General features: G+C 39.3%; 1 protein-coding gene across 5 annotated transcripts in view; it reads left to right on the top strand.

The window, feature by feature from the left end:
- mib1 (MIB E3 ubiquitin protein ligase 1) overlaps positions 1 to 25,096 on the top strand; it is a 50,570-nt gene extending 25,474 nt beyond the window's left edge. Inside the window, exons 13-22 of one of the 5 annotated variants that reach the window (XM_020935991.2) lie at positions 12,530 to 12,662; positions 13,537 to 13,623; positions 14,066 to 14,224; positions 16,314 to 16,495; positions 17,202 to 17,391; positions 18,781 to 18,859; positions 19,471 to 19,635; positions 21,397 to 21,468; positions 22,136 to 22,236; positions 22,939 to 25,096. In XM_020935991.2, coding sequence (XP_020791650.2) covers positions 12,530 to 12,662; positions 13,537 to 13,623; positions 14,066 to 14,224; positions 16,314 to 16,495; positions 17,202 to 17,391; positions 18,781 to 18,859; positions 19,471 to 19,635; positions 21,397 to 21,468; positions 22,136 to 22,236; positions 22,939 to 23,079 — 1,309 coding nt within the window. In that variant the 3' untranslated portion in view covers positions 23,080 to 25,096. The remainder of the gene's footprint in view (positions 1 to 12,529; positions 12,663 to 13,536; positions 13,624 to 14,065; positions 14,225 to 16,313; positions 16,496 to 17,201; positions 17,392 to 18,780; positions 18,860 to 19,470; positions 19,636 to 21,396; positions 21,469 to 22,135; positions 22,237 to 22,938) is intronic. The other 4 variants (XM_055151731.1, XM_020935992.2, XM_020935993.2 and 1 more) reach the window with 4 other exon arrangements.
- The last annotated feature ends 1,577 nt before the right edge of the window (positions 25,097 to 26,673 follow it).

Below are 26,673 nucleotides of genomic sequence, written 5' to 3' on the forward strand. Positions count from 1 at the left end.
CTGAGTACTCATTAATTTTCCAAGTGTCTTTTTCAAGCTTTCCCGAGGCGCGGCCACTGAAGAATCTGTTTAATTAGTTGGTCTCATCACGGGGCACATCTATACTGTACAGAAGCAATGTCCTCTGTGCCCTCCTCTCTTTTTCATTCCCTCTGCCGCCGCGGTAACAGCATAAGTCCTCCTACCAACCTCACCTGAATTTTAACTTCACAATCATGGAGACAATGTATTTTTACACAGCACTCCACTCCCCTTAGCCATGTTGCAAAGTACACATTTACGAGGCATGGCTAGCACTTCTGCCGAGCTTGGTTTGATAAGCCTTTTAACGTGCAGAGTCATTTCTTTTCTCCCTCACTTAAAGATTTATTAATTTTCTTGCGGGAGATAATGTATTTAAGTGTGCCCTTTTAATTAATGTGTTGCCGCCACAATTTATAGCTTTTCAATTACATTATCTTTATGGCTATTACAAGAATTCACCGTTTGGTATGTAAAATAGATAGTCGCTAATGTGGCTACTCAAACTTGACCCGACTGGACCAATCAGAGCCTTTACAAATGGCAGGATTGAGCGCGTCTACCTGTTAATATCAGAGCATAAGGAAAATCTGTGGTTACTGTTATGACTGCAGAGTAGGACTGCAAGATGTATCACAATCAAATCAAAATCTCATTTGGGAAGGACTGACTTATTCAGCTGACATAATTTCCTTTGCATACAAGAAATTATCTTCTCCTATTTGATATTAAAACTGCTAACCCTGTAGTTCAGACCACAACAAACTTGTTTTGAAAGGCATGGGACTCTTATATTAGCTTAGGAGTTCAGATTTCAGTCTCCTGGATGTGTTTTAAAATGTGAACAGAATCCTATCAAAACACTGAATCAAATGTAATCTCAATCCTTGTCAGACCACTTGATCTTCATTTTGTTAAGGAATTTATCAATAACTAAATGTATGACAAGTTTAAAGTTTGGCAACAATGTTTTTAGTTTTTACTCTGAAAGAATATCCCCACTGTGAAAACCACGATGGAATAACATGACTTGACAGGTGAAACAAGTAACGCTTTTTGCTTCTTCTGTCTGTGTTCTGCAAGTCAACTTTTCCTCAGAATTGAATTTGAAATTTGCTAGCAGTCTTTGATTGACTCTGTCAAGGAAAGAAACATGATCCATTTCCAAAGCTGCTGCTCTTTAGGGGTTTTCTTGGTGCAGTGGTCAATATTTATTGAAAGGAACAGGTGGTGTAAAGTTTTGTTTTATAGCCGCAGTTTTAACCAACAAATGTGGAAAAAAGTAAACATTTCTGTGTCTACATACGATTAACAAAACCTCAAGGATGCCACAAGATCAAATTTTAGTTTTTATAAAATTATGAGATTAAAGATCAGAATGTATAATTATTCACAATTATGGACGCATTTACACTGTTTAATACATTTTTATCCCTCTAGTATATGACTGACATTAGGAAATCAAACTTTCTAAATGATAAAATAAAGTTTATGTGACATGAACAGCAAGATGAAAACATATTTAGGTGTACTTTTTGGAAATGACAATTTCAATTGAACTTACTTTTGCTACTAAAATTCTCACAGTTATTTTTAGTAATTAGTTCTTACTCTTAAATTGTGACCTGAATAATGATAATGACCTGACATGGCTAGATGAGACTGCCACTTGCCGTATCTGCACCTAATGGCCTGTACAGTGACTCTTTTATTGATAATACCTTGTGTTTTTGTGGATCCCCTCTGTGGGTCTCCTCCCAGCCTGTCCCAAGTGGACCAGCCCACCAGTTTAATCTCAATTACTCCACGACATTCCATCTGCCCCCGAAACTCCGCAGCACGGCTCACATCCTCGGCTTGTGATGAATAGCATACGGTCCAATGTTTAGCTGAGCAGTTAATCGATCAATAAGAATAGGGTCTACTAATGGATGCGCTTTGTTTCACTGGGTGTAGCAAGGGGCGGTTCGTGCCCGTCCCCAACCTCACTTAAAATGTATCTCCATTCATACGGCACAAATACAGAAAGACTTTTAAATTGCAGCGACAAGTGGGCTCACCAAAACGCCATGACTCACCAGTGTTTGAAGTCCTCATTGATCCTGTGGTGTTAGGTGAACGGCTGTAAAATCAGGTTAAATGCTTCATCAGCCTAAATGTATTTTTTAAAAACAATTAAGAGCTTTTTTGCCCTAACTAGCCCAGTAACCCAAAGCAACACCCATGACCAATTAATTTTTGTTTGTCAAAGAAAATCAGCTTATTGATGTTTTGCTTTCCTGGAATATTCCATTGTAGCATTAATCGTCACACTCTTCAAGTTCATGGCGCCACAAAGCTGAGTTACAAGTACATCTGTAAAGGACATTTTAGGTTTTAAAAACATGTGTAATCAAAAAAAAATACAAGATGGTTACGTTTTATGTGGCACTGTGGAACATTCCAACTTTTATGGGCCTTGGGTTGGTTTATTCCACATTATTGGCCAGTTTGTATTTTTATATGTGCTTTATGAATGAAATTATTCTTCTAATATGGCTTGAATAAGACAGTTTTGCTCGAGACTCATTGATTTGGGACTTGGATAATTATTTATTGACCGCCTTTCATTTTTACACTTTGTTTTGACAGAGGCCAAATCAATAGTTTTTCTTGTATGAATACATTTTGAGTTTTACTGCTAACACATTTTCATAACACTCAGATTGAGAAGAAATTATGAAGTTTATGACCTTTTCATTAAAAAAAACAAAGTGTTTAATCTTTTTAAAAATGTCTACAATGTGATTTGGCAATTTTTATACCATCATTGGCAGACAGCCTGGTAGTTTGTGTATCACATATTTTATAATTTAATAGATATTTTCCTTGTTTAGCCTCCAGTGTGTCAAGAGTTTTCCTCGAGCGACTGTCCTACTTGGTTGCCCTCCTGGCTCGCCCTAATTCTTCTTTCTGTGCAGTTGCCCACCAGACGTCTTCTTGGGGATTACTGTATCTTCTAATGAGTCCAATGCATTTTGAACCTCTCTTCTATCCACTGGCCCATCTCTCTCCCCCTCCCTCTATCTCCCTTTCTCTCTCTCTCTTTTTCTCTCTCTCTCCTGCTGCATTTTCCTCACCCAAGCCACCCGCTTTCCCCCTCCCCTGGCCACGGCGCTTTTACACAGTGCATCATTTGAAGAGGCGAGGCTGTTGAGCGCTCGGAGGAATAAAAGTGATTTATGAATGGGAGGGAGGGCCTACCTGGCGCTGCTGCTGAGGGGAAGCCTGTGGCGGTGGGACGCTCTGATCCTGCAGCCTATTGTTCCCTTCAGCCACACTGCAGGGGAACTACTGTGATCCGTTTGGCACAGCGTTTCCCGTTAAAACTGCAAAAACACCCATGTACTACAGGGGTGCATGTCATTACAAAGGTCTTATATATTAGCTGGCTTTAGTTATACTTCATGGTCATTTTTCCACATATCACATGGTCATCTTTGTGTTGACGAGCCTTGGGCATTGGTGCATTAGTGAAGCTGTGTAATTATATGATAGTGTCTGATGCTAGAAGCCTGGGAGATGAACTAGCTCTGTGATTCATTTTAAGATATAGCACATACATATCAACAGGGATAACCTCCATGTTCCTACTACACAGTGCAAGTTTTCGGCATTGGATTTGACAGCAAATATTATGCTGTGTAGTTATACAATAATTGCAGATCTGCTTTGCTTTGTCAGATATCACATCCACTTGTTCAAATAGACTTAGCATTATGCCACTTAAAGTTAATTGAGAAATTATTCTCTGAGATGCAGTCTATTTAATATTCAGCCGGCATAGGTAGCAGGCTGCAGGAGCATGCACTCTGACTTAATTGAAAAGTGTCCCAAACTTTGAGCCCTCCCAGTGTCCGCCTCTTTGAGCTGAGGCCAGTCCAACAGATCAGCCAGAGGACACGCTGGTACAAGCCCCAATCCCCTGGTGACCAATCACAGCGTCCGCTCGCCTTCCTAGGGCTGGGCCAGTCGTGGCTCTGAGCCAATAGATGTGCTCAGCCATGCTGTAATGCTGTGTCTGTCCTGTGGCATACTGAAACAGCTATAGCACATGGAGAGAAGGAGGGAGAGAGGAAGGGAGGATGGATGGATAGAGGGGAAAAGAAAGAGAATGAGGGATTGAGCAGAAGAGAGAGGGAGGGGGTACTCCCTTACTGTAGGAATCAAGGACATAAAGAGCTTTTGGGAAAGTGACTATAGCATGCTAAAGAGCGCTGCATTGAGATGCACACAGCTCTGATGGTATGTTTGTGCCCAGTGCCAAACCTAGAAAGAGCAGGATTTATCTGTGGCACTTTAAGTGCCTCTGTGATGCAGGTAGTAAATATGACAGAGCAAGCTGATATACTTCTACAACACAGCTGTCAGGCATCTTTAATATTTTCTATCGCCATTTAAAAGCAAATGTAGTTTATCTATTTGCTTGATGTATTGGAATAAGTAATGTAATGACTTCACACATTTTATTGTGCTTTAACATCTGGCGGCTGTGAGCAAACTGCATATTTCTTAGCCGGCTGAATGAATAAAATGTCCTACAATATGACAAAACATTATACACCTTTGAAAATGGTATAACTACACAGTAGTTACAGTTATTACCCCAATCAAGGTGTACTGTCTGGGCTTTTTAAATACCATAAAAGGCAAAAGTTTAACAAAAAGCTTCTATAGTTAAATACATATTTTTGATACACTCTTTATCATTACAGTTAAATGACATGTCTAATGTCATATCTAATGTCTGTCCGTTAGTGTTCGTGACCCTAACCCACTCGCAGGGACACACTGAGGCCGAGGTTCACATTTAAACCAGACTTGGCTGTTGAATAATTCAGACCATGTTACCTTGGTAACCCGTGCGGACACTGAAGTCAATAGCTCCATGTAAATGCACTATGACAGGTCAGAGAGGATAAGAATTTCTGTTTGCCGGCGTCTTTTGGTGTGTTTGTGCATGCCTCCGAGTGGCTGCTCTGGTCCCAACATGTGGAGAATACTTATCCAAATTCCCTTTGACTTTGACAGCAAATGTGTTGCATTGAAGCGTACAGCAGCCTGACTCCACTATCAGTGCAGTGGTGGCTCTTTGTGGAGTGTGTTCACGTTTGCAGCAGATTGTATTGGCTCCTTTAATGCACTGATACAGGCCTCATGCCCAGCCATTAACACGTTGGCTGTTAGACATTTTGTGTGCGGCTCTCGGGCATGTGGCCTGTTGTCTCAGTGCTTAGGGAAAGCAGGGGCTGATACAAGGCCCTTTGATCCCCATTATTTCCCGCTGCAAACAATGGATTTTAATTAGCAAAATGCTCGTTCAGCTATGGCTTCCTCCACTCCATGTGTGTTGGGCAGCGGAGGAAGTCGGGCTTATGAGCCGAATATGTCAGTTTGTTTGTGCCATTTCAGATCTGTTCTGACAATTACAGTTGCATAGACAGTCTTCACATTGTCTTTCTATTAAATGTACATAGTATGGCATTAGAATTGATAACAATCAAACTGTGAATGTAATGTGAATGGTTGCAATTGGCAAATAGTTGATAGATTGAAATAGGATTGGGATATATGGTTTTCAGTTATTTTCTTCTTTTTCTTCTTTTTTCTTAAAAAAAACCCCACATTCAATATAAATGTTTTGAACATTAACTACTTTTATTCAGTGACATTTTGAAGCCGAAGCCCATTTAAAATGATTCAGTCTTGATTAAAATGTGCTGAAAAATACTTTGATCTGAATCACACTATTTAGGGCTACATTACAACTCTAATCACTATGCTTGTCAGAAACATTGTAATTAGATATTTGTCCAAAACGATTCAGCCCTGATTCAGAGAGGGAACGCCAGGGTGAGGAGGGGCGGAGAGGTGCGAGAGGGGCCATGGAGCTGGAGCTGATTTAATGTTCTGGATTTTCCGTGAGACTGTAGATCACGGAGCCTCCAGACCGCGTGCCCGAGCGGTGACAAGGAGGCAGCTGCTGAGTGGCTGTCGATCGAAGGACCTTCACAGCAGCAGAATCTTCAGCACTCGGCAAAAACCTTCAGTCAATCCCCCCCCTCTATTTACCGCTCTGCACCGCCGTCAGGAAGACACAGGCCGTTCATTTGAAGGGGTTTGTTTCAAATCACCACCAAGAAGGGAGAGTTTCAGTGAAATGCCACACACTAATAACACGCAACCCTGGCCTGTGCAGTAACATCTTATAACTCTTCAATACTGCATTATTTGATTTATCATCTTATCTTACTTTTGCCACCAACTTTTTGGTGTAGGGCTTGGTTGTGATTTAATCTGTGACACGTTTGTGATTCAGTGTTAATGCAGCTCTATGCTAGACCTTTCCTTCCCACTTCTCAGCCTCTGTAAGGCTCTCAGTGAGTGCCAGTTGGATTGAACCAATCACATTGATCTATGAACTTTCAGAAGAAGCAGATTACTTTATTTACCTCTTAAAGGGAATAGAAAAATACAAACTTTGCATGAATTGTGATAAAATCTAAATCGTGATCTGGCTCTGTGCAAGTCATAATGTACGTTTTTTTTTTTGCTATATCGTCCACCCTTTAATATTGCTTTTATTGTATATTCTTGCAAATTGTGTAAGTATTATACTAGCTGCCACCCTTTTGAAACCAAATATTATTTCTGTACACAATTTCATCAGAATTGCTAAACACTTCTACTTCCACATTTTGTTTTAACATTTAACCTCTGTAGAAAAGGGCTGACTTCGTATTGACATAAATAATTCAATACATAAATAAAGAATAAAGTAGTTAAAGTAGATATTTCTTGTTGCTAGTTTAATAGACTATACTTAATGCTCTGTTAAGAATTATTATTTTTTTACTGTAAAGTTCCTGAATATATGAGCCAGTATTGTGGTGAGTTTTGTGGCCTCAGTATCTCTGTGCTGAGCAGCAGGGGGGTCACCTATGATTTTCTTCGCTCGGTCTACAGCTTGTTTGAAGTGCAATGACTGTAATAACACGAGACAAAGACCAGGGGCTTCCATGCTATGATCCAAAAGTGTGTCTTTCAACTCTTTTATCTTCGTCTGATTCAGGGAATGTTTTTATCCTTTAGCACTGGATACATTTAGATTTACCATTTGAAGCTACTGCCATATTATTCATTAGTGTTGTCATCTCTGGCTTTTAAAAAGATCAAGCTGTCCCGGTAGAGGTGGAAGATATTTCCAGAAAAATATATTGGTCTTGATTGCAATTCATAAAACTGTTGATTTGGAGATATGCCAAATTAGAATATAAAGTATATTGCTTATAAAAACTGTTTTAAAAAGCAGCAAAATAAACCCATTAAAAATAAATAACAGATGTGTACAAGTGTAATCTTCCAAATAAGGGTATGAACAGAAACTTTTTGTGCAATCCCTAAATTTCAGCCAAGACATTTACTGGTACATTTCAGCACACTTCTGATTGATTTTATTATCAGGATAATCCAAAAAAAGCATATCAATATCACCCGCCCCCTTATCTCTTTTGGACAAGGAGCTCAATAATTTACTAACTAGCCACTCCTTCACAAATTAGAACACAAAAAATACATTGCTGAAAATGTTTTGAAGTGTACACCTCTAAAACAAATGATTTCATTTGATTTCACTCATACTATTATATAATGCACATTTATGAATTACCTACTATAGCGGGTCTAAAATACCTGAAAAGTACTTGAACAGTGCCTGTAATTGTCTTGTGTAACTGTCCAAATTAAATAGTTTATTACTCCATGCGATATTATGCGATCATTTACCCAGAATATAAATTTTACAAACCATTCTCATCTCAAATTAGATTGAATTTGGATTGCGGCGTATCCAAGGTCATGTGTATAGCTGAGTAATTACATGGTTGTTTTATTGACAGTGATGCTTCGGCAATTGTTCAACGTGAGTCACCATTTCGGAGTAATATCTTCTGCAAACTGCCTGTCCTTGGCGTCTTATTTATGTCGTCTTTTGTTTTTCACTTTTTTTTGTTTGAGTGATGTATATATTATGACTTTTATTGCTTATGTAGAAATGAGAGAGAGGTTTTTCAAGGTGCAGAGGCGAATAAAGTGCAAAGAGTAGCATGGGAAAATAATTGGGTCATCTCAAACCAATGGGACATTAACGCGCCATTGGGCTCCTCCGACTGTCTTCCCTGCCTCTTCCTACTTACATTGCAATGAATCAGGACACCCCATAATACCAGGTGAATCAAGGCTAATTAAAGCTAAGCCTTTATAGGTCCCTGTCTACATTTGTGAACAGACAGCCAGCAGCACCCGAGATGTTTGAAAATGCGCCACCTGTCTTCTAAACAACCTTCAAGGCAGCGGCAGTAGCTATAGCGATAACCAAAAACATCATAGGAACGCGCCCATGTCCCGTCTTCTCTTCCCCCTTCCTAGCTTTATGCAAATAGTCCTTAATAAAAGCAGGCTCACTCAGGGGCCGCAGGTAGAGGCAGCCGGGCCCGGGAAGGTCACATTGTAGGGGAAATTATTCTCTTCACGCTATGGTAATGGAAGCTTTTTTATTAGGGAGCAGAGCCAGTAAGGTTCTTGTCCTCGGCTCGGAGCTGCACCTCTGGCACTGATGCTACCTGTGTTTATTTACTCTGTCCACCGCAGGAAGGCCACTCTCTGCAAGAGGGCACTGGCCAAGTGGAGAAATTGTGTTTAGAAAAAAGATGTGTACTATTTTGAGTTTCCCATGTTGTGTTTAGAGCCAATTTTATATCCACTTTAAGCAAGATTTAGGGGCTTTTATTTGCACAGCTTTTCATTTAGCACCTAAAAACTAATTTGATTATAGCTGCAACAGTCAATCAACTAATTGTTTCTAGTTGACTCAAAAACATAATCATAGTTGTATTTGATCATCGTAATAATTATTTGGACTATACAGACTCCATACGACATACGCATACGAAACTGCCACTGTCTTTATCACAAAGACAGTGGCATTATTAAATAATGAAATGCCAAAAATATTTGTTTTGAATCTTATTCTCATCAATAATACTTTATTTGTATTTAGAAACATTCACTCAAAACATGGGGTTTATGTAGTTGATACTGCATTTGAAAAGTCTCAACGTACCATAGAAAAAAATAATTTGACCAGTCGGGTAATCAAAAATGACTCTGACTCATATTGTTGCAGCTCTCTTGAGAATTTGATTTGTATGTTGAATGTTGAATGTTGTTGTAATAATCTTCATGGATCTATATGTATAAAACACAATACTTTGTATTGTTTTAGTTAGACCCCAACCCAAGCCTGTTTGGAAGAGCATCCAAGTGACAAAATCCTAATGCAAATCCTAATCCTAAATCATTTACGAAGCAAGATAATTTGACTTGGAAAGAAATTTGAAGAAGTATTGGGTAACTGTGTTTAATTTTTGGTGCTTTTTCAGTGCTTTACAAATTTATGTTCAGTTTTAGAGTAAATGGGGAAAGTCTATTGTGTTTGCTATGGTCTTCTAATGATGAACACTGCAATTTCTGTCATTTAGTTTCTGATGCAGGTGACAGGTTTGTGCGGCCAATGAGATGTGCCATTTCCATGCCTGTGTTAATACTGGAGCATATGCCAAACACGTCTCCACCATCAGACTAACCATATGTTTGTGCACAGCCATTAATCTGGTGCTAGATGTTGACTGTTGCTGCGCTGTCCTGTCCAAACCTAACTTCCATCTCTAGCTTTCACATTCTCTTTCCTCTAAAAGCCAATGGCCACCTCACAGATGGCTGTCAGGGAGGCAGAAGGGCCGTGTCTGTTGACCTCCGCGCTCACGTTTAGTTCACACTTTTACACGCGTCGACAAAGGCACCCCAGTAGCTCCAGGCTTCAGGCAGCGTCCGCTCAATGACAAATAGCAACCGCAGACAACGGGCCGCAGTGAGCTCTCTGGAGGCTCCAGAGCTCTCACAGGATGACCCAGTTCCACCATGCGCACTTCTCCTCTCACCAGTATCTCCTCCTCTCACCCACTTCCTCCTCTGCATCCTCCTCCTCCTCTCACCCACTGCCTCCTCTGCGTCCTCCTCTCACCCTCCTCCTCTTATCCTCCTCCTCTCATCTGTTTCCTCTCAGCCTCTCAGCTCTGGCTCCTCTCAGCAGCTTCTGCACAGTGTGGTTCTGAGTGGTTAGTTTAACAAGTAACAAGCACACATTAAATACCTGTCTAAGTTGTAGTGGGCTTGATGTGAATGCTTCTTCAGTTAAACAGTCTCTGGATAGTCTTTACCGATACACCTCTCTTCTCTTCCTTATTGTGTCCTTCACAATAACGCTGTTATGTCTTATTTTAGCCTCAGTAGTTGCCAACACCACTTACCCACAACAATAAAAACACCACAGTTGATCTTTTCGAGCAATTGGCTTAACTGCAATGCAGCTGTGCTACTATGGGGCATTAATATTAATGTCTCTACCCATTTTGCCCAGCGTGGCTGGAAACCTGTCAGTCTTTTTTCTGGAAAGACTCCATGGTCCAGCTAAAACCTGCCCAGAATGTCACTGTTGCATTCAGGCACGAGGGGGCGCCAATCCACACCTGCTCTGATTGGCTGGCGGCCCTACGTATAGACCATATTTCCATCCAATCCCACGTGTGTAAATGTGTATATATAGAATAGATGTAGGACCTGAAACTGCAAGAACAAAGCACATTGGTAGTTTTTTGTGTTGTAATTTGTTCTAGTAATTTTGCTCGACAGAGTGTCAAGTTTCACCCCTAGTTTTATGCCTTTGCCTTAAGCAACACTCTCCTGTGTTTTTGTGTTGAATAATTAGCTTGTTTAGTGTCAAGTCTCCTCTTTTTACCCGGTGGGAGCTTCACAGATGAGATTACGCAAAAGGCCCCATGAGATTTTTAATCCACTGTATCCAAGCAAATAGTTGAGTGTAACAAGAGCTACACAGTGTGAATGTTAGATTAGGGCGAGTGGGCGCGGCTGCTATCGCGGTTAAGCACTGCTCCTCTGCATTAAGTGTTGAAGATGGCTGCAAGCGATGCAGGTGTGTGCGTGAGGAGCAGAGGCTGGATCAGTGTGCTGCGCTGTTCATCACTGCAGTAGAGTGGAGGCTGCTGATGCCTGCCCCCTGCCTCTCTCTCGCTGGCCTTTTTCTGCCTCTCTCCAGAGCCTCTGCTGATCATGCTCACTTTCATTACTCGTGAAGGAGCCAGACGAGCTGTAGGTTGAGCAAAAACCCACAGGGAAGCAGCTACACTGATTACCCTCCACCTCAAAGCCTGACACTTGTGTTCATTTGCATTTCTCTTCTTTCACTGTCTTAATAGTTAACACTGTGCGTTCAATGCGTCCTTTATGGCCACTCACAGTCCAATGAAGACCGCACTAGTCCAGACCATTTTGAATCTACTTTTGTGGACGGAAACACTCCAGCGCTTGAGTAGCAGCATTTCAGCCTTGTTTCAATCGGAGCAAGCGCTTCATGTCGCAGTTCAAAGATACGCCATGCATAAGTGCTCAGGGTTAATCAAGGTCAATACTGCTCTCCACTGTGCTGGGCTTTTATGCGTTTGAAGGGTACATTGTGTATTTCAGTTTAATTTAATACAATCTTAATTTGAGGATGGTAAACTAATATCATTGGTATTATTTGCTACTGGATAAAACAGGCTTTGACTATGAGTGTATACTTTTCTCAAGATCATTGATTGTCTCTAAAAATGCATTGAAATAGAAAAAAAATATATGAACCATGAAATTAAACGAAAATACCTTAGAAGTAGACAACGAAAAAATACTATGTTTGGGCTAAACCTGCTCAGCTCTGAAAATATAGTTAAATTGTCCCATGTCCCAATGCACAGATGCATTTGCAGAAATTGCTGCACCACCTTGTTGTTGCACATGCCCTTCATACGACCTTCTTTGGAGCAATACGGATACACTCAGACCACTTAAATTCAGGAGCTCTTTAAACCATATCTGCTTCCTCTTTTGAGACTCCAAGACCGCTACTTTATCTCAGACTAAACTTGAGTGAATGATTGTAAATGTTGTATAATTACAGTTTTGCCTCAGTAAGTTAAGCACTCCTTACATCATCATGGGAGATGGCAGGGCACAGTTTCTCTAGAATAACATCAGTATTTCTCAAAGTCTGATGTAAATAAAAGTATGTTTAGGAACGCAGCGCCTCCCTAAGTTGATTTAGTATTCTCGTCCCCATGTGTGAAAATGGGATCTGCTCTGCTGTAAAAAGAGAAAGGTGTACTGGAATATGCAGTGCATATCAGCCCAGACCTGTGATGTGTTAGCGTACAACAGCTTGTCTGGCTGCAGGCGATCACATACTGCACGAGATGTTTACTCACAGATTAAATTTGGCAGACAATTTTTGACATGGGTTTATCAAATAGCTTGACCCTTCTTCACACTGGCCTGTCTCTCCTTGTGCTCTCTACAGTGCGATGCGGGTGCTGCTGTCCAAACTGCCCAGGCCGTGGATCGTGGATGAGAAGAAGGACGATGGATACACGGCTCTGCACCTGGCTGCTCTCAACAACCACGTGGAGGTGGCGGAGCTGCTGGTGCACCAGGTACCTTCAAACATACAGGGCTAATTTTAACACATGTTTAATCACGAGCCTGACAACACAAATGCCATTATTCATGCACTGTGAGATACCCTTCATTATGTGGCCCAACATTGCTGCATCAGCTCCGCTTGCCCTCCTGGATCTTCCTGACTACACACCATTAAGACAAGCTCCTACTGCAGTCCCAGCAGCCAGCGAGCTGTGGACCAGTTGAACTGACTAGAGCTGCTCTTTTTTATTGAATCCATACGGTTCACACGGCCTCCAGGGGCTCTGCTTTACTGCTGCTGGCCCTCACATCTCCTCCTGCCGTCATAGGTGTGCTCTCTTTTCCCATTTGAAATTGCAGTTTTTTTGTCCCTCAGGACTGAACCATACTGGAGTTTATGACAAAAGTCACCTGACCAAGCAGGAAGCAGGTTAATTAGGATATGGTGCATTGCTCCAACACATGAGCATTCCTTTTGGAGGGGTGTGTTAGGACCAGGCCCTGCAATGGACTAGTTCACACTGATGGCTCAGCTTTCTATTCAGAAACTGCACCACACACAAGGTGCACTGCAGATCTGCTGCCAGCGCACCAGTCCGTCAGTTTTATTACTTTGGGATTTCACACACTGCCTGATCACAATGCTTATCTCCCCCTCACATCTCCTCAGCCGAGGTGTTTGCAATTGGAAATGACAATCACATGCAACACTGTTAGCAGGGTGCGTTTAAAGATGCGACTTTGTTAGTCTGGATAAAAAAAAGGTATACTTGCACAGAATCTTTACAGTTTAAATGTTTTTCTTAAATATTGAAAAATAAATTCAATAAAATGTATTTATTTATTTTTTCTAAATAGATTTTTTTGTGTGTTTCCTCTTCTCAGGGAAATGCCAGCCTGGACATCCAGAACGTAAACCAACAGACAGCCTTACATCTGGCAGTAGAGCGCCAACACACACAGATTGTTCGGGTAAGATGAGCCTTTTAATTTCATGAATTTATTAAAACTACAAGAAATTTAATTCAATAATAATATTTTCCTGTTTAATACTAATCAAAAATGTATTGCCACATCAAAATAGTTTTTGCCAGTCTTTTATTTTAGTCTGCACAAATTTTAAAATGCACCTGTTTTGATTCCACAAATATTCCACACTGAGCTTAATATTTCACTTGTAAAAAGCTGATGAACAAATGCTGTGTCTGTAGCTGTAGTGAGGAATTAAGACTGCCACGTTGCCCTCTTGTGGGCTCAAGAATAAATGCACCTCATAATTGGCACACTGGAGCTGTTCACTGTGGACCAGCACTTGACATTTGTCTCGTGACATTAAATTAAATAGTTTTATGGAGTATAAAGTTGTAGAACAGTTATCCATCAAGTGTCTCTTCTTCATGTATTGTTTTTGCAGCTGCTTGTGCGAGCGGAGGCTAAACTTGACGTTCAGGACAAGGACGGAGACACGCCCCTCCATGAAGCACTGCGTCACCACACACTGTCCCAACTGCGACAACTTCAAGACATGCAGGACGTCAGCAAAGTGGAGCCCTGGGAACCATCCAAGAACACTGTACTTATGCATCATTTATACAACGCACTATTAACACCACATAACAGCAAATTGGGCCAGGAGTTAGCGGCCAATAGCTACGAAACACTACTATTTAGGATTTTACTGGAATATATGTGCACATTTAAATAACATATACTGTGCATTTGTCACTTCATGAAATTTAACATAGGTTAACAGAAAGAATATTTATTGACAGATTTGGGGTACTAATCTTTACTTGTGTTTGTGGACATTGTATAAAACATGTATTCCTATTTACTGTGCATGGCATAAACATATATATTTTTAAATGTGCCCAAAATAATTAGAGGATAACTTTTTAACCACTATACTGCAGGATTATTTTAATTTTTTGTCTTTTATTTTTGCAGCTAGTAATAAATTCAGTTATTTATTATAGAGGAGGTAATAGGTAATAATTTACAAACAGCAATAGGAATTTATTTTCCACCACTAGTTATCCATTATTGTTTCTTACCCAGTATTTTATTATTTAATACATTATTTATTTCCTTGTCAATATACATTTCTCATTACAGATCCTAAAAGGTAGAACTCTTTGTCTCACTATAATACATGCCCTCTCTTCTTAACATGTCCATAAAAATGCTGTTAAATCGCAGTCAGCTTTGAGTTCAGCTGCTCCTTAGTCCCCTGTCGTCTGCATCAGTGGTCACCCTGTATCTGCGAGGCCCATCACAGTGACAGTTACCTGACACTAACACTGAGCACTCAACCAGGCCTAAGCCTTTTCATAACCGCTCTGAATGAATACATCTTCGGGGCCAATGGGATCCTGTCAAACCCTGCAGCATTCACGCTAACAACACATCACTTCTAGTTGATCTGCCATCTACTGCATGATTCGTATAACTGTCTTTTTACTTCTCCGTATCCTGTCTAGTTCCCTATTGCAGTAGTGTAGCAGACTAGACAGCGGGTCTAATTGAGATACGTGTAGCTGGGTCACTCTCCCATAGCCCACTCTCTCCCTGCAGAAATGAGAATTGAATTAGCCGGCCCGGTGGCTCCATCAGACGAGATGTAAAAGCTACTGGTAGAAGACAATCAGACAAGGGAAGCCCAAATTGCTAGACCAAGGGAGAGGCTTTGAATCAGGCCAGACAAGTGCGAGCGTCCAAGGTGGTACAGTTAATAGGGTTGGGCTTGGTGGGCATCACAGTATTGCACTGCCATTTGAAAGCACCTCCTTGATTGCCTGCGACCTCTTCTTTAATAGGATAATCAGAAATCCCATCTGGACTACACCAAAAGCCCACAAAAGACCCATGTAGTATTGTTGTGGGAAATGGAGGCAAGAATTACAGTTATGTGCACAAGTTAAAGTGAGGTGTAAAGAATGCTGTTAACTAAAATTGGCGAGTATAGTGTAATGTAATTTTTTTTGTGTTGTAGATTAAGATTATTATTTACAACCAGTATTTGGCAGCAGAGATGCCAACTTAATGACAGTATTGGATCACTAGATGTACAATTGTGATATTAATGATGCAAAAGAAACAGCATTTACCCCAGAGCTAGAAGTGTCTTATTCTGGGAAGGGCTGCAGCGATTAATCAGAGTAATTGAGATTTGTGACTAACTGACTATGAAAATAATAGTTTTAATATACAAAATACATTTTTAACAAAGATGGCGTGAAACATTTGTGATTTTCATCAATAATACATACTGTTTGGTTAACATTTTTACTCATTTTAGCTGGGTAATTTTTTATTTTTTTTTAATCTCAATTAGCATAAATAGTACAGTAGAATAATGAACAGTTTGACTAGTGGTCTAATCAAAAGAATAATCACTGACTAGTCTGGGATCTCCAATGAAATAAAAGGGTAACTCTTATTTCTTTTCTTTATTTTTGTTATACTTTCTATTCTTGATGTTCTTGTTTTTCTTCATGCCATTTTGTATACACCTCTATTTACAATACCCCATCCTTTGTTCCTAGCCGTTCCCATAAAGCTGTCTTAGAGTTTTGCACAGTATTGTATTTTGTAGCGGGTTCACCTTGAAAACATCCCCAAACTGATGTCCCTCTCTGCGCTGTGTGTCTTGTCCCGTGCAGTTAATCATGGGCTTGGGGACCCAGGGGGCGGAGAAGAAGAGCGCGGCATCCATCGCCTGTTTCCTGGCAGCCAACGGAGCAGACCTGACCATTCGTAACAAAAAGGGCCAGTCCCCTCTAGACCTCTGTCCAGATCCAAGCCTCTGCAAAGCTCTGGCCAAATGCCACAAGGAGAAGAGCAGGTGAGGAGTGCGCTGTAGTCGTGGTGATGGTTAAGTGGTCCAAATGTAATATATATGAAATGACTTGTCCACAGGAAGCTGCCAAGGTTAAAAAAAGTAGTTCTATTAATGGAAAGGTATTTGTTATTGTTCATATAAGGAGAAATATTGAAACCAAAATCTATGAAATACTGCTGATAAAATAAAAATGTAATTGGACATTTAAATTAAAGTAATATATTTATATAAAATGGCCGAAACAGTTTAAGACTATAATAATGATCTTTTTTGTCTTCAGATTTTGCAACTATAATATATTAATTTAATATTTCTTACCACAGTTCTTTTGTTAACTTTAAAATTAATGTTTTCTATTTAAGAACATTATCTCCACTGGTACACTCGACTGTCCTCTTAAGCAGTTTAGTAATCAAACTGCATATTCATATTGGTGAGGCATAAATCACATCTGATATTTAAATGTTACTCATTCTTCTGATACTGCATTTCAGCTAAACATGCTTTAAATGTATAAAAAAGTATGGATATTTACAGTTACACTAACAAAACATAAAAAACAACAAAGATGGCACAGGTTGGGAATAGCATCAGTTGTATTGATTTCCTTTACTTTGCTCAAATGGACCATCCACCCCTTTACCTTTTAAGTGTTATTTTAAACTCTTCCTGTCTCTCCCTCTCTCCCCCTCCTCCTCCCTGTGTGCAGCAGTCAGGTGGGCACACGCAGCCCCTCTCTAAACAGTAATATGGAGAGTCTGGAGGAGTGCATGGTGTGTTCGGACATGAAGAGAGACACTCTGTTTGGGCCGTGCGGACACATTGCCACCTGCTCCCTCTGCTCCCCGCGGGTCAAGAAGTGTCTCATCTGTAAAGAGCAGGTCCAGTCCAGAACCAAGGTACCACCACATGTGCTTTGGAAAGCCATCGATCTTGCTTTATTGTTCCACAGGGCGATATTTGATACATTTACCTGCTTAAAACATGAATGTGAGTCACATGACAGGCGGTGATGTCTGAGACATACACATACATAGAAATGATACTGTAACCTGCAAATTACTGTAAGAGCCAATAAATGCATATTATATAAACTCCAGAAAAGCAAACATGCAGAAAGGGACATTATGGGCTGTTCAAGTGCTTCTGAAATTACTGAACAATATAATTTCAATAGTGTATTTTTGCAGTGTGTTGAAACTTAAGTTTTTTTGTGCAGCCATCTTTTCTCCATGGAGACTCAAACTCAAACAAATACCTGCCTATATTTGAATAAATGAAACATAACATTATGCCATACTGTGGAACTTTCCGTCCTGTCTTAACATTTTCATGAGACAAGCAGGAAATGGATCTCCACCAGAAAAGTTATAGCACCTTTAGGTATACCTTTAAGTTCCTGGATCTAAAATACCTGCTCTTGCTACATTGTAAAAGCAGGAAGAAGTAAGGAAGTTTTTTAGTCTATCCAACTTGATTTGTCTGAAATATGATGATTACACAAACTGCTCCTCAGGCTATATAGAGAAATGTATTGTTCCTTTGCTATAAGTACCTCGACACATGCCATAAGAGCTTCGTATTGTTACAAATGGATCCAGTTCACTACACATATTATTTAAGTAAGTTGGTAAAAAATAAAAGTTTGCGTCTAAACAAAGGAGAGATTAATGAGGCAGGGGAAAGCATGCTGTGTTTTATCTTGGTAACACGGCAGACCAATAAACCTCTATTACAGCCACACTTCTGCTAAGAGGAAAGTGGAATCTGTAAACTAGTAAATAATGACATAGTAAATGCACAAGACACCCACTGATATAAATGAGCAGTTCATTTTACCAGCTTAAACGCGGTCTTGTCGTCATCTTTATGGAAATGGACAGTTGCGATTACTATATATCTGTATTCTGTATTATTAACTGCAAAGATGTAGTTTAATTCAAAAGAAGTATAGTTTATATAGTAGAATTCCAAATTGTATGGCCATGTTTGTTAATAAAAGACACCAATATTGAATAAATGCACATATATTGTGTTGGAAATTACATTCTATAGCTTAAAAAGGAGCATTTTCAGTCATTATGGTGATGAAATTACTATTGACTATCAAACCCTTTCATTATTATCAAATTTGAATTTAAGCTATTGACAGCACTACAGTTAAGTAGGGACACAGTAGAAAGATATATCCTGAAGTGTACTATGCATTTTCAGTATACATTTTCTACATACCTGTGGCTCTTACACCAGCTTGTTTCTCATTTGTTTACATTAAATTCTCTTTGCAGATCGAGGAGTGTGTGGTCTGCTCTGACAAAAAGGCAGCAGTGTTGTTCCAGCCCTGTGGTCACATGTGCGCTTGTGAGAGTGAGTGCATTTTCAGATGTTTTTTATATGATTTGATATGAGAATGTTTTATATCGCCATGTATTATTCATGGATTTTAGTCGCATTCTTTTTCATTTTGAAGACAACACCAAAAATATAGTCCTTCAAAGTCTGAACTCTGCTCCAAACCACAAACTATTACTGACAGAGATGGCTGTAGACCTCTCAGCTAAAATGGCCCAACCATACCATTGACCATTTTAAGAAACTGCGTCGTAATCAAATCAAAATTTCTTTTGGAGAGGTTGTAACCAGTATATTGCAATGGATGGAATAATTTACATAGTATAAGTAAAAAAATATTGCTACTTAACTTGCTTACTCTGTATTTTAGACCAATACCGACATGTTCTGAAATATATTCAATTTTTCTATTAGTTAAGCAGTTCAGATATCAAACTTTTTTGTAATTGTTAAAGTCCCTGGGCATGTTTTAAAATGTGCACTTTGAACAGAATCCTATTGATAAAATATACATTTAATCACATTGCTCGTTTTTGCTCAATTCTCATATTTTACCAAACTTGTTCCGCACTTTTATTTATGTCCACTTCCTTTAACCCATTATCCCTTGCTCTGTGCTCCGTCAGACTGTGCCAGCCTCATGAAGAAGTGCGTACAGTGCCGGGCTGTGGTGGAACGCCGCACTCCCTTCGTATTGTGCTGTGGAGGGAAAGGTATGGAGGATGATGCCGCTCATGATGATGATGATGATGATGATGATGATGATGATGATGATGATGATGATGACCTTAGTGAGTGAATCTTCCACACGTTTTTGCTTTAATTTACTTTTGCTTTCACCTTTTCTGCCATCTTTTCCTTTGTACCTGCATTTTACTGTCTTGCTTTGCACATTGCATTGTTTATTCTATTGTTTGCCTTGTAACATGGCAAGTTTCTACAAAGTTGAAACTTGTTTGCAGCTAGATTTTGCATGCTTCATTTGGACTAATCATTTCTCAAACGCTAGAAGCCATTTTGAGATGACTTTGCCACCCATGTTGAATATTACAATGTCATACTCTTACACATGTATGTTTTATTCATTACAGCTCCTCCTTTGAATTAACATAACACAATTGCACAGATTTAATTACACGGACCATCCTATAGATATATAATAAAGCCAAAGCACAGCGTCACAGTGGTTATCAAAGGTTCAGAGCATAGACAAAAACATTACTGATTACATTTGAGTATTTATAAGAGTTTTATTTAATTTTATGTGTCCATAACATCTGTGAGTGAGTGAGTGAGCTCATGCACTATATTGATTTTACAGTGAATCTTAATATTTTATTTTTTTTTACATTTCATTTGTGGAATAAATGTGTTTAGCTTTACCAGGCTGCACAATATTTTCAAAAATAATTAATTTGATGAATACACATGCATCTATTCCCTTTTCTCTTAATCTTTGGTTTGTTAGTTAGTTTGTCAGGTATTTGATTAGCGATTTGCCTGCAGAATTATAATAATGCTTTATTATTTTTGACAACACAAAGTAAGTATAGGGACCTGAAAATTATTTGGCATCTAAACAGATTTCTTAATATTTAACAGTTCTGTCTACTTAAACGAAAGTTTTCCAAACCAGTGGCTAGTTGAGCTCAGTAGACAGAAAACCTCATTATCCTTCTAAAGTGATCATAGAAGCCACTAGGGGTCAGTGTTAGAACAAATGATTGCTTGCCAAAAGGTCAGGAAACGGGTAAAGTTATGGTTTGGGGTTTGGAAAATGTTTTGGATTATAGTAAAATAATTAGCAGAAACTTTAAAAAACAAATTTGTCACCTTGTAGCTTTTTCTTCCACAATGAAATAAATGTTAAACAGTTAAAACAGTTTTAAGACCGTTTATAGCAAAAGACAAGACTCTGTGCATCAATTAATTAACTAAAACGGGGTGTGACACTGACAAAAGCTCTCAAAATAACTTTGTATACAGAGAAATACTGTAAATAGCATATTCCTGAGTGAACAGGAAGATTTAACTGCCCAGTCACTCCCAAAACTCCAGCTAACTCACTACATTAATCCTATCTGCCATGGTCCATATAAATCCTTATAATCTTTATAAAATCAACTACTAAATGATTTGGTCCACTAAGACACCATCTGTCAGTTAATCGACTAAACCACTTAAGAACTAAAAAATTGTACTTGCTAGTTTTGATATTGTGCAGCCCACCTTTATTTTAAGTTCTCCTTTTATGTTCCATTGCAGTACAAGGCACAGACTAAACACACTTAACTGTCATGCGGGGGCAGCATCTATGGCATTTCTAAGTGACATTAACATTTAACCCAAACCTGCTCATTTGATAACAGTCTTATACTTCTCTTGTCTCTGCGTAGTCTCCCTTGCCTCTATCCCTTAACACTGCTTCACTTTGATACTAAATTCTCCCCTTCTGTCCCTGATCCTCCCTCTTGAGGCTTCTGGGAGTAGCTTTAGGCCAAATGTTGAGTGAGGATAACTCCTTCTGTAACAATGTGACTGGTTATTCTCAGCAGGGAGCTCTAACAGTATGGCAGGGGGGTCCCAGGATCTTCTCCAGCCCAACAATCTGGCTCTAAGTTGGTGTAAGTATCCTCCATGAACAAGTTACCCTCCCTCTTGATACCAGAGCTCCCCGCAGCCCAGGCCCAAACCCGTAATACTAAAATGATAATTGTCCCATAGTATTGCACGCACACATTTAGGATAATATAAAATATGTTGCATCTAAATCAACGTTTTTGAATTACTTTTAAATTAAATCCCAAGTTATTTTTTGCTTTTACACCATTATAAGCATATGTACTTTGATAAATGTGCATGGCAGTTTATAATGTACGCTTACTATTGTTTCTGCTACAGCTATGTCTGTCCAGTACAATGAAATTCAGGCCTTGTTTTCTTAATTTGTTTAAAAAATCATTAGGCAGTGTGTATATTTTGCTTATATTAATGGAGATGAGGTTTTCCCTTTTCTTTAGTTTTATTTTGATTGATTCATGCATGTTTGAGTAATCCAGTTTTGAGTAATCCAGTATTTTATTGCATTTGAGTTTGAGTGCATAATTTTGTATAATACAATGAACCAAACAAAGTTAGTTTATTAACTTAACTTAAGGAGTAAATTGGGTCCATACCAGCTGAGAGCCACTATTGTAATTCTGTGGGCTGAATTTTATTGTACATTTTTATTGGGCTATAAAGTGTTAAATGAGCACTGTTTCTGACTTGGTCACTGTGTGTTGTCTTCAGCGAGTGGAAACATCCCAGCCCTGCAGAGGGACAAAGACAACACTAACGTCAACGCAGATGTTCAGAAGCTCCAACAGCAGCTGCAGGACATCAAAGAACAGGTAAACGTTATATTCACATTCTCTTTTTAAAGGTGCAGTATGGAACATTTCCTGTGGGGTTTGGTCACTTTAGTTTTGTCTGTGGAGGTGTTTTGCCTAGAAAGTTTCAAAAGCCCTTTACAAACAGCGCACCTGGGTTAGAGCCCTGCACTCAAGTCCCGCAGGAGGCGCAAAACAGTGTGGCGCAGGACACATTTTGAAAGCTCATTGCGGGGGTGCGGGCAGGAGCGGGGGAGTGAGTGGGTGGAGTGGGATGATAAACTGCAGTCCCACAAACGAAATATTAGTGTAAAGTAAAATATACAAATGATTTATGTATGCCTATTATACATAATTTATGCTGGATTTTTTATTTGGCATCAATAAAAACATTTTAAGCAGCCGAACTTTGCGAATGTTGTCTAATCTCACATTTTAGACAATTCCTTTCCGCTTCTCCTCGGTTAATAGAGTTTAAGAAAGCATCTTGCGGGACTTGCGGTCAGGAGCAGGACAAAATATCGCAGATGTGGGCATATTCTTGATGGGAGCGGGCGGGAGCAGGACAGAAAATTCTGTCCTGCGCAGACCTCTACTCTGGGTGTCTTCAGTATTTTGCATTTTGGCATTCGAAAGGTAAAACAACAGCATGTGGTGGAGATTTCAAAATTAGTTGGCTAGCTAGCTAACGGCTTCATCCCTTCTTTTGTCTCCTTTCTGCAGACCATGTGCCCGGTGTGTTTGGACAGGCTCAAAAACATGATCTTTATGTGTGGCCACGGCACCTGCCAGCTGTGTGGAGACCGCATGAGCGAGTGTCCCATCTGCCGCAAGGCCATCGAGCGCCGCATCCTTCTCTACTGAATCCCGCCCACCACAGACTCCGCCCACCTGAGACCCCTGTCCACCTGTGACCCCAGAGACCCCTGTCCACGAGAACTGAGCACACCCAAAAACTTGTACACCAGCCAGACCTAACGCTTGACCATTGTCTGCACCTCTATCTCAAGATCTCCATGGTCTTATTTTCACTGCTCTTAAAAAGTGACTGATGGATTCCTGTTACAAATCTACAAATGGACTTTTATCATGGATTACCAGTTCAATTTTGTGTTTTAACTGTGCTGGTCTATAGACTTGAACATGTCAGAAGTGTAACGCTGGAGAGGTCGACGTACCTTTTTCCTTATGCATTTGTTGCAGTGAAGCCAACTGCAGTTTAAAATGGTATTTTTAAATCCAGCTGAAAATGTATTCTTGTCTGACTTGACAACAGTGTGGCCGTATTACCATTCTTGTTAAATAATTTACATTGTCTGGCTTGGTATTGAGACTGTAAACCTCAAGCATGACATTACAACCACCAAGTGTCAGACTGACTGAAAAATATACCATAAAATAACAGTTATATCACTATTCTTTGGAGGTTTAAAACACTTTTTTGGGGGGCATTTTTCATTTATAAATATAATCAGTACTCAAAATTTCCAAGACAACAATATTTAAATGATCATTTCTAACTATGATCATATAAGAAAGGTCCAGCTCTGTCCTATAAATGTTTTCAGTATCAGTACATTTGATTTAAGTTGTAGTATTAATTTACTATGTTGTTGTTCTTTTTTTAAAATATGTATTTATATTTTGACGACCTTAATATAACCTCGTCATTGGGATGATCAAAAACATGTAAGATACATCAAAATATAAGAGATAAGAGATATAAGAGAAGCTATTTTTTCTTCACCTGTCCCTCAGTGGTCGTAATGTTATGCTTGATCTTAAAACCGCTTGGTCAGTAAATAAATCTGTTTTTGCTGACTTCCACTCGTGATAACACACACTAGCCTACAGCCACTTGCACCACGCCTTGTACTTTGTTTACCGAGCCGTACCAGCCACCATCGACCGCCATGTTGCAACAGCTCCTTGGACTTCACTCCACCAATGCTCAATACAAATCACCCAACCACTGTTGTAAAACCACATTATGCAAACACTACATTGAGAAGTACCTCGTCTACTTTACTGTTTCAGACTTTGTGGTATTGTCCTGCAAAAAGAGTGTACAATTTGATCGCTAATTCACCACGATGACTTCAGTGCCATCCGCTTCCAAAAAATGTTAAAATAGCTTGTATGGAGATAACATATTTCATCACGTATTATTATTTAATTCTTTAAATCAAACTTTATTGAGCTAGAGAGTACAATCTATTAGTAAACAAAGACAGAGGTATAGTATAAATTATTTCTTATCGCTGCCCAAAAATAGGATTTATAGATTCACTGCCTTCCTAAAACTGTATGTAGCCTCAAATTTTACATCCTGCTTTGATAAAGTGTATGTTTTGTTTGTAATTTTATGATGATTTGTTTTTGCTTTTCTATTGTGTTGCAATAGCTTCCTAGCAATCATCGGTAGAAACTTTTTACTAAAAAAATACTGTAGGTCTTATTTGTGAAATGAAAAGATTTTGTTAAGGTATTATGTTATCTTCTGCTTGTTTTGGGAGGAAAGCTAATGATTTTTAAAGACTTGCCTTACCTCTTTTAAAATGGGTGTCACCCATGTGGAGACTAGAGTGATATTATGACTGCTAACATTTTTTTCTCTTATGGACTGAAAGAAAGTGTTTTATTGATAACACATAAGCTAGAAGCACTAATTGGCTTTAAGTAGTGTTGTCCTGTTATGGTTGTTAAAAAGAAAGCCTATTTTGTACTTTATTTTCGAAACTTGTAATTTTGTCCTGTCGCAAATGTATTCATAGTATTTTCTTTGGCATGAATGTGGACATATGCAGTACAACAGTCAGATCTGTATGGCTCAAAAGTGCTTTTAAAACAAGCATATGGCAAAAATAAAGCTATAAATGAACCATGCAAATCAAAGAACTGCTATTTTTCTAACTCTTTCAGATTGTTAATTAGCCTGGTGCTTGTTTGGTTTTTCCAGTGGAGTTGAGATGTAGTTAGCCGCGTATAAGCAGAAAATTAGCATCTTGTTTCTTTTCCCCTGCTGGGCGGCGGCTGCCTCTCAGTGGGGACAGAGAGCAGAGGAGGGACTGTAATGTAATTGAAAATGCGAACACCTAGTAATGAGTCAGCACCAGAGTGAGAGGGCGCTATGCTAATCACCAGAAGAGGCTATAGGGGAGAGAAAATAGGAGAGAGAAAGTCGGGGATTCTGCAGATGCTCTTGGCTCAGAATGTTAACATATTTTGTACATTGAGATTTACATTTACTTTTTTTTTTTAAGTTTTACAATGGTTATTCATAAACTTGTTTTAATTTAGAAATTTTACTTTGTTTTTCTGTTGATGTTTTGACTTGAATTGATGAATTATTTTTCTTTATTTACAGTAATTTGGTTATTTTGGCAGGAATATTTTTGTATGTTTGTGTTGAGAGTCTGGATACTGGATTTATTACACACACAGTATGTGATCACCTATAGCAATGGTTCCCAATATTTTTGTTTATCTCCTCTGAGTATCGTCTAAGCGTCTATTTAGTCCCATGCAGAATACACCAAATACAGTCACAAACAGTATGACAAAGCCAGTATAACATCAGTTGAACCCTCCCAGCCCTCATCCCTCCTCTTGAGTCGCCCTGCTCTCTGAAAGCCTGTGTATAAGGTTTGGGTTGTAGAGCTGCTCCTGGCTGATAAAGTGATGTATTCTCTCCAGTGAGCAGCGTGACAGCGGGACATCTCCACAGCACCACCGAATTATAACCAAGGGCCATTTGTGTTCAAGCTCATTGACTAGTCCATTCATAACGTGGACTTGGATCTTAGGGCTGGTCTCGCTCGTCCATCATGTTGTCAGCTCTTTCCTTCTCTCTCTCTCTCCCTCCCTCTCTCTTTGTCGGTGAACAGAGGAGGAGAGACTGACACCTTTTATACCCTCTGAGGTCTAAGGAAATGGCATCACAACACTGCTGTAAAATACACAATGCTTTGTCTTTTTATGCTCAACAAAACAGCCCATGTTTACCTGTCAGATACAGCTGCAATCACCCAAGAAGTTCATTGAGTTTACTTTGTCACTGAATACTTAGAACAAAAGTATTTCTGTTTATGTGTTTTGCACCTCCACCACCAACAATTCTTAAAATAAAATAAAATAAAATAAAGAATAGGGCTGGGTATCACGATCACGATACGATTTCAATGCTGTGAATTTTCATTTCAATACAATTCGATACAATATATTTCACATCAGTTCAGTGTAAAAAAGACTAAATGATGGCTCTAATATTAAAAGTCCACTACGTCCACTAAGTTTGTGGAAAGTGAATGTGAAAAACACCTATTTTACTCAAAACTGTGAAAATGTCTACACAAATTAATCTAGTAAAAATATACCTAAAAATACTCTTGACAAAATATCGACACAGCAGCCCACGATACCGATATTGTATCAGCACATTAAATTATATGATATATC

This window comes from Boleophthalmus pectinirostris, unplaced genomic scaffold (genome assembly GCF_026225935.1).
Source record: "Boleophthalmus pectinirostris isolate CB_2022bp ecotype Guang Dong unplaced genomic scaffold, ASM2622593v1 HiC_scaffold_16, whole genome shotgun sequence".
NCBI lineage: Eukaryota > Metazoa > Chordata > Actinopteri > Gobiiformes > Gobiidae > Boleophthalmus > Boleophthalmus pectinirostris.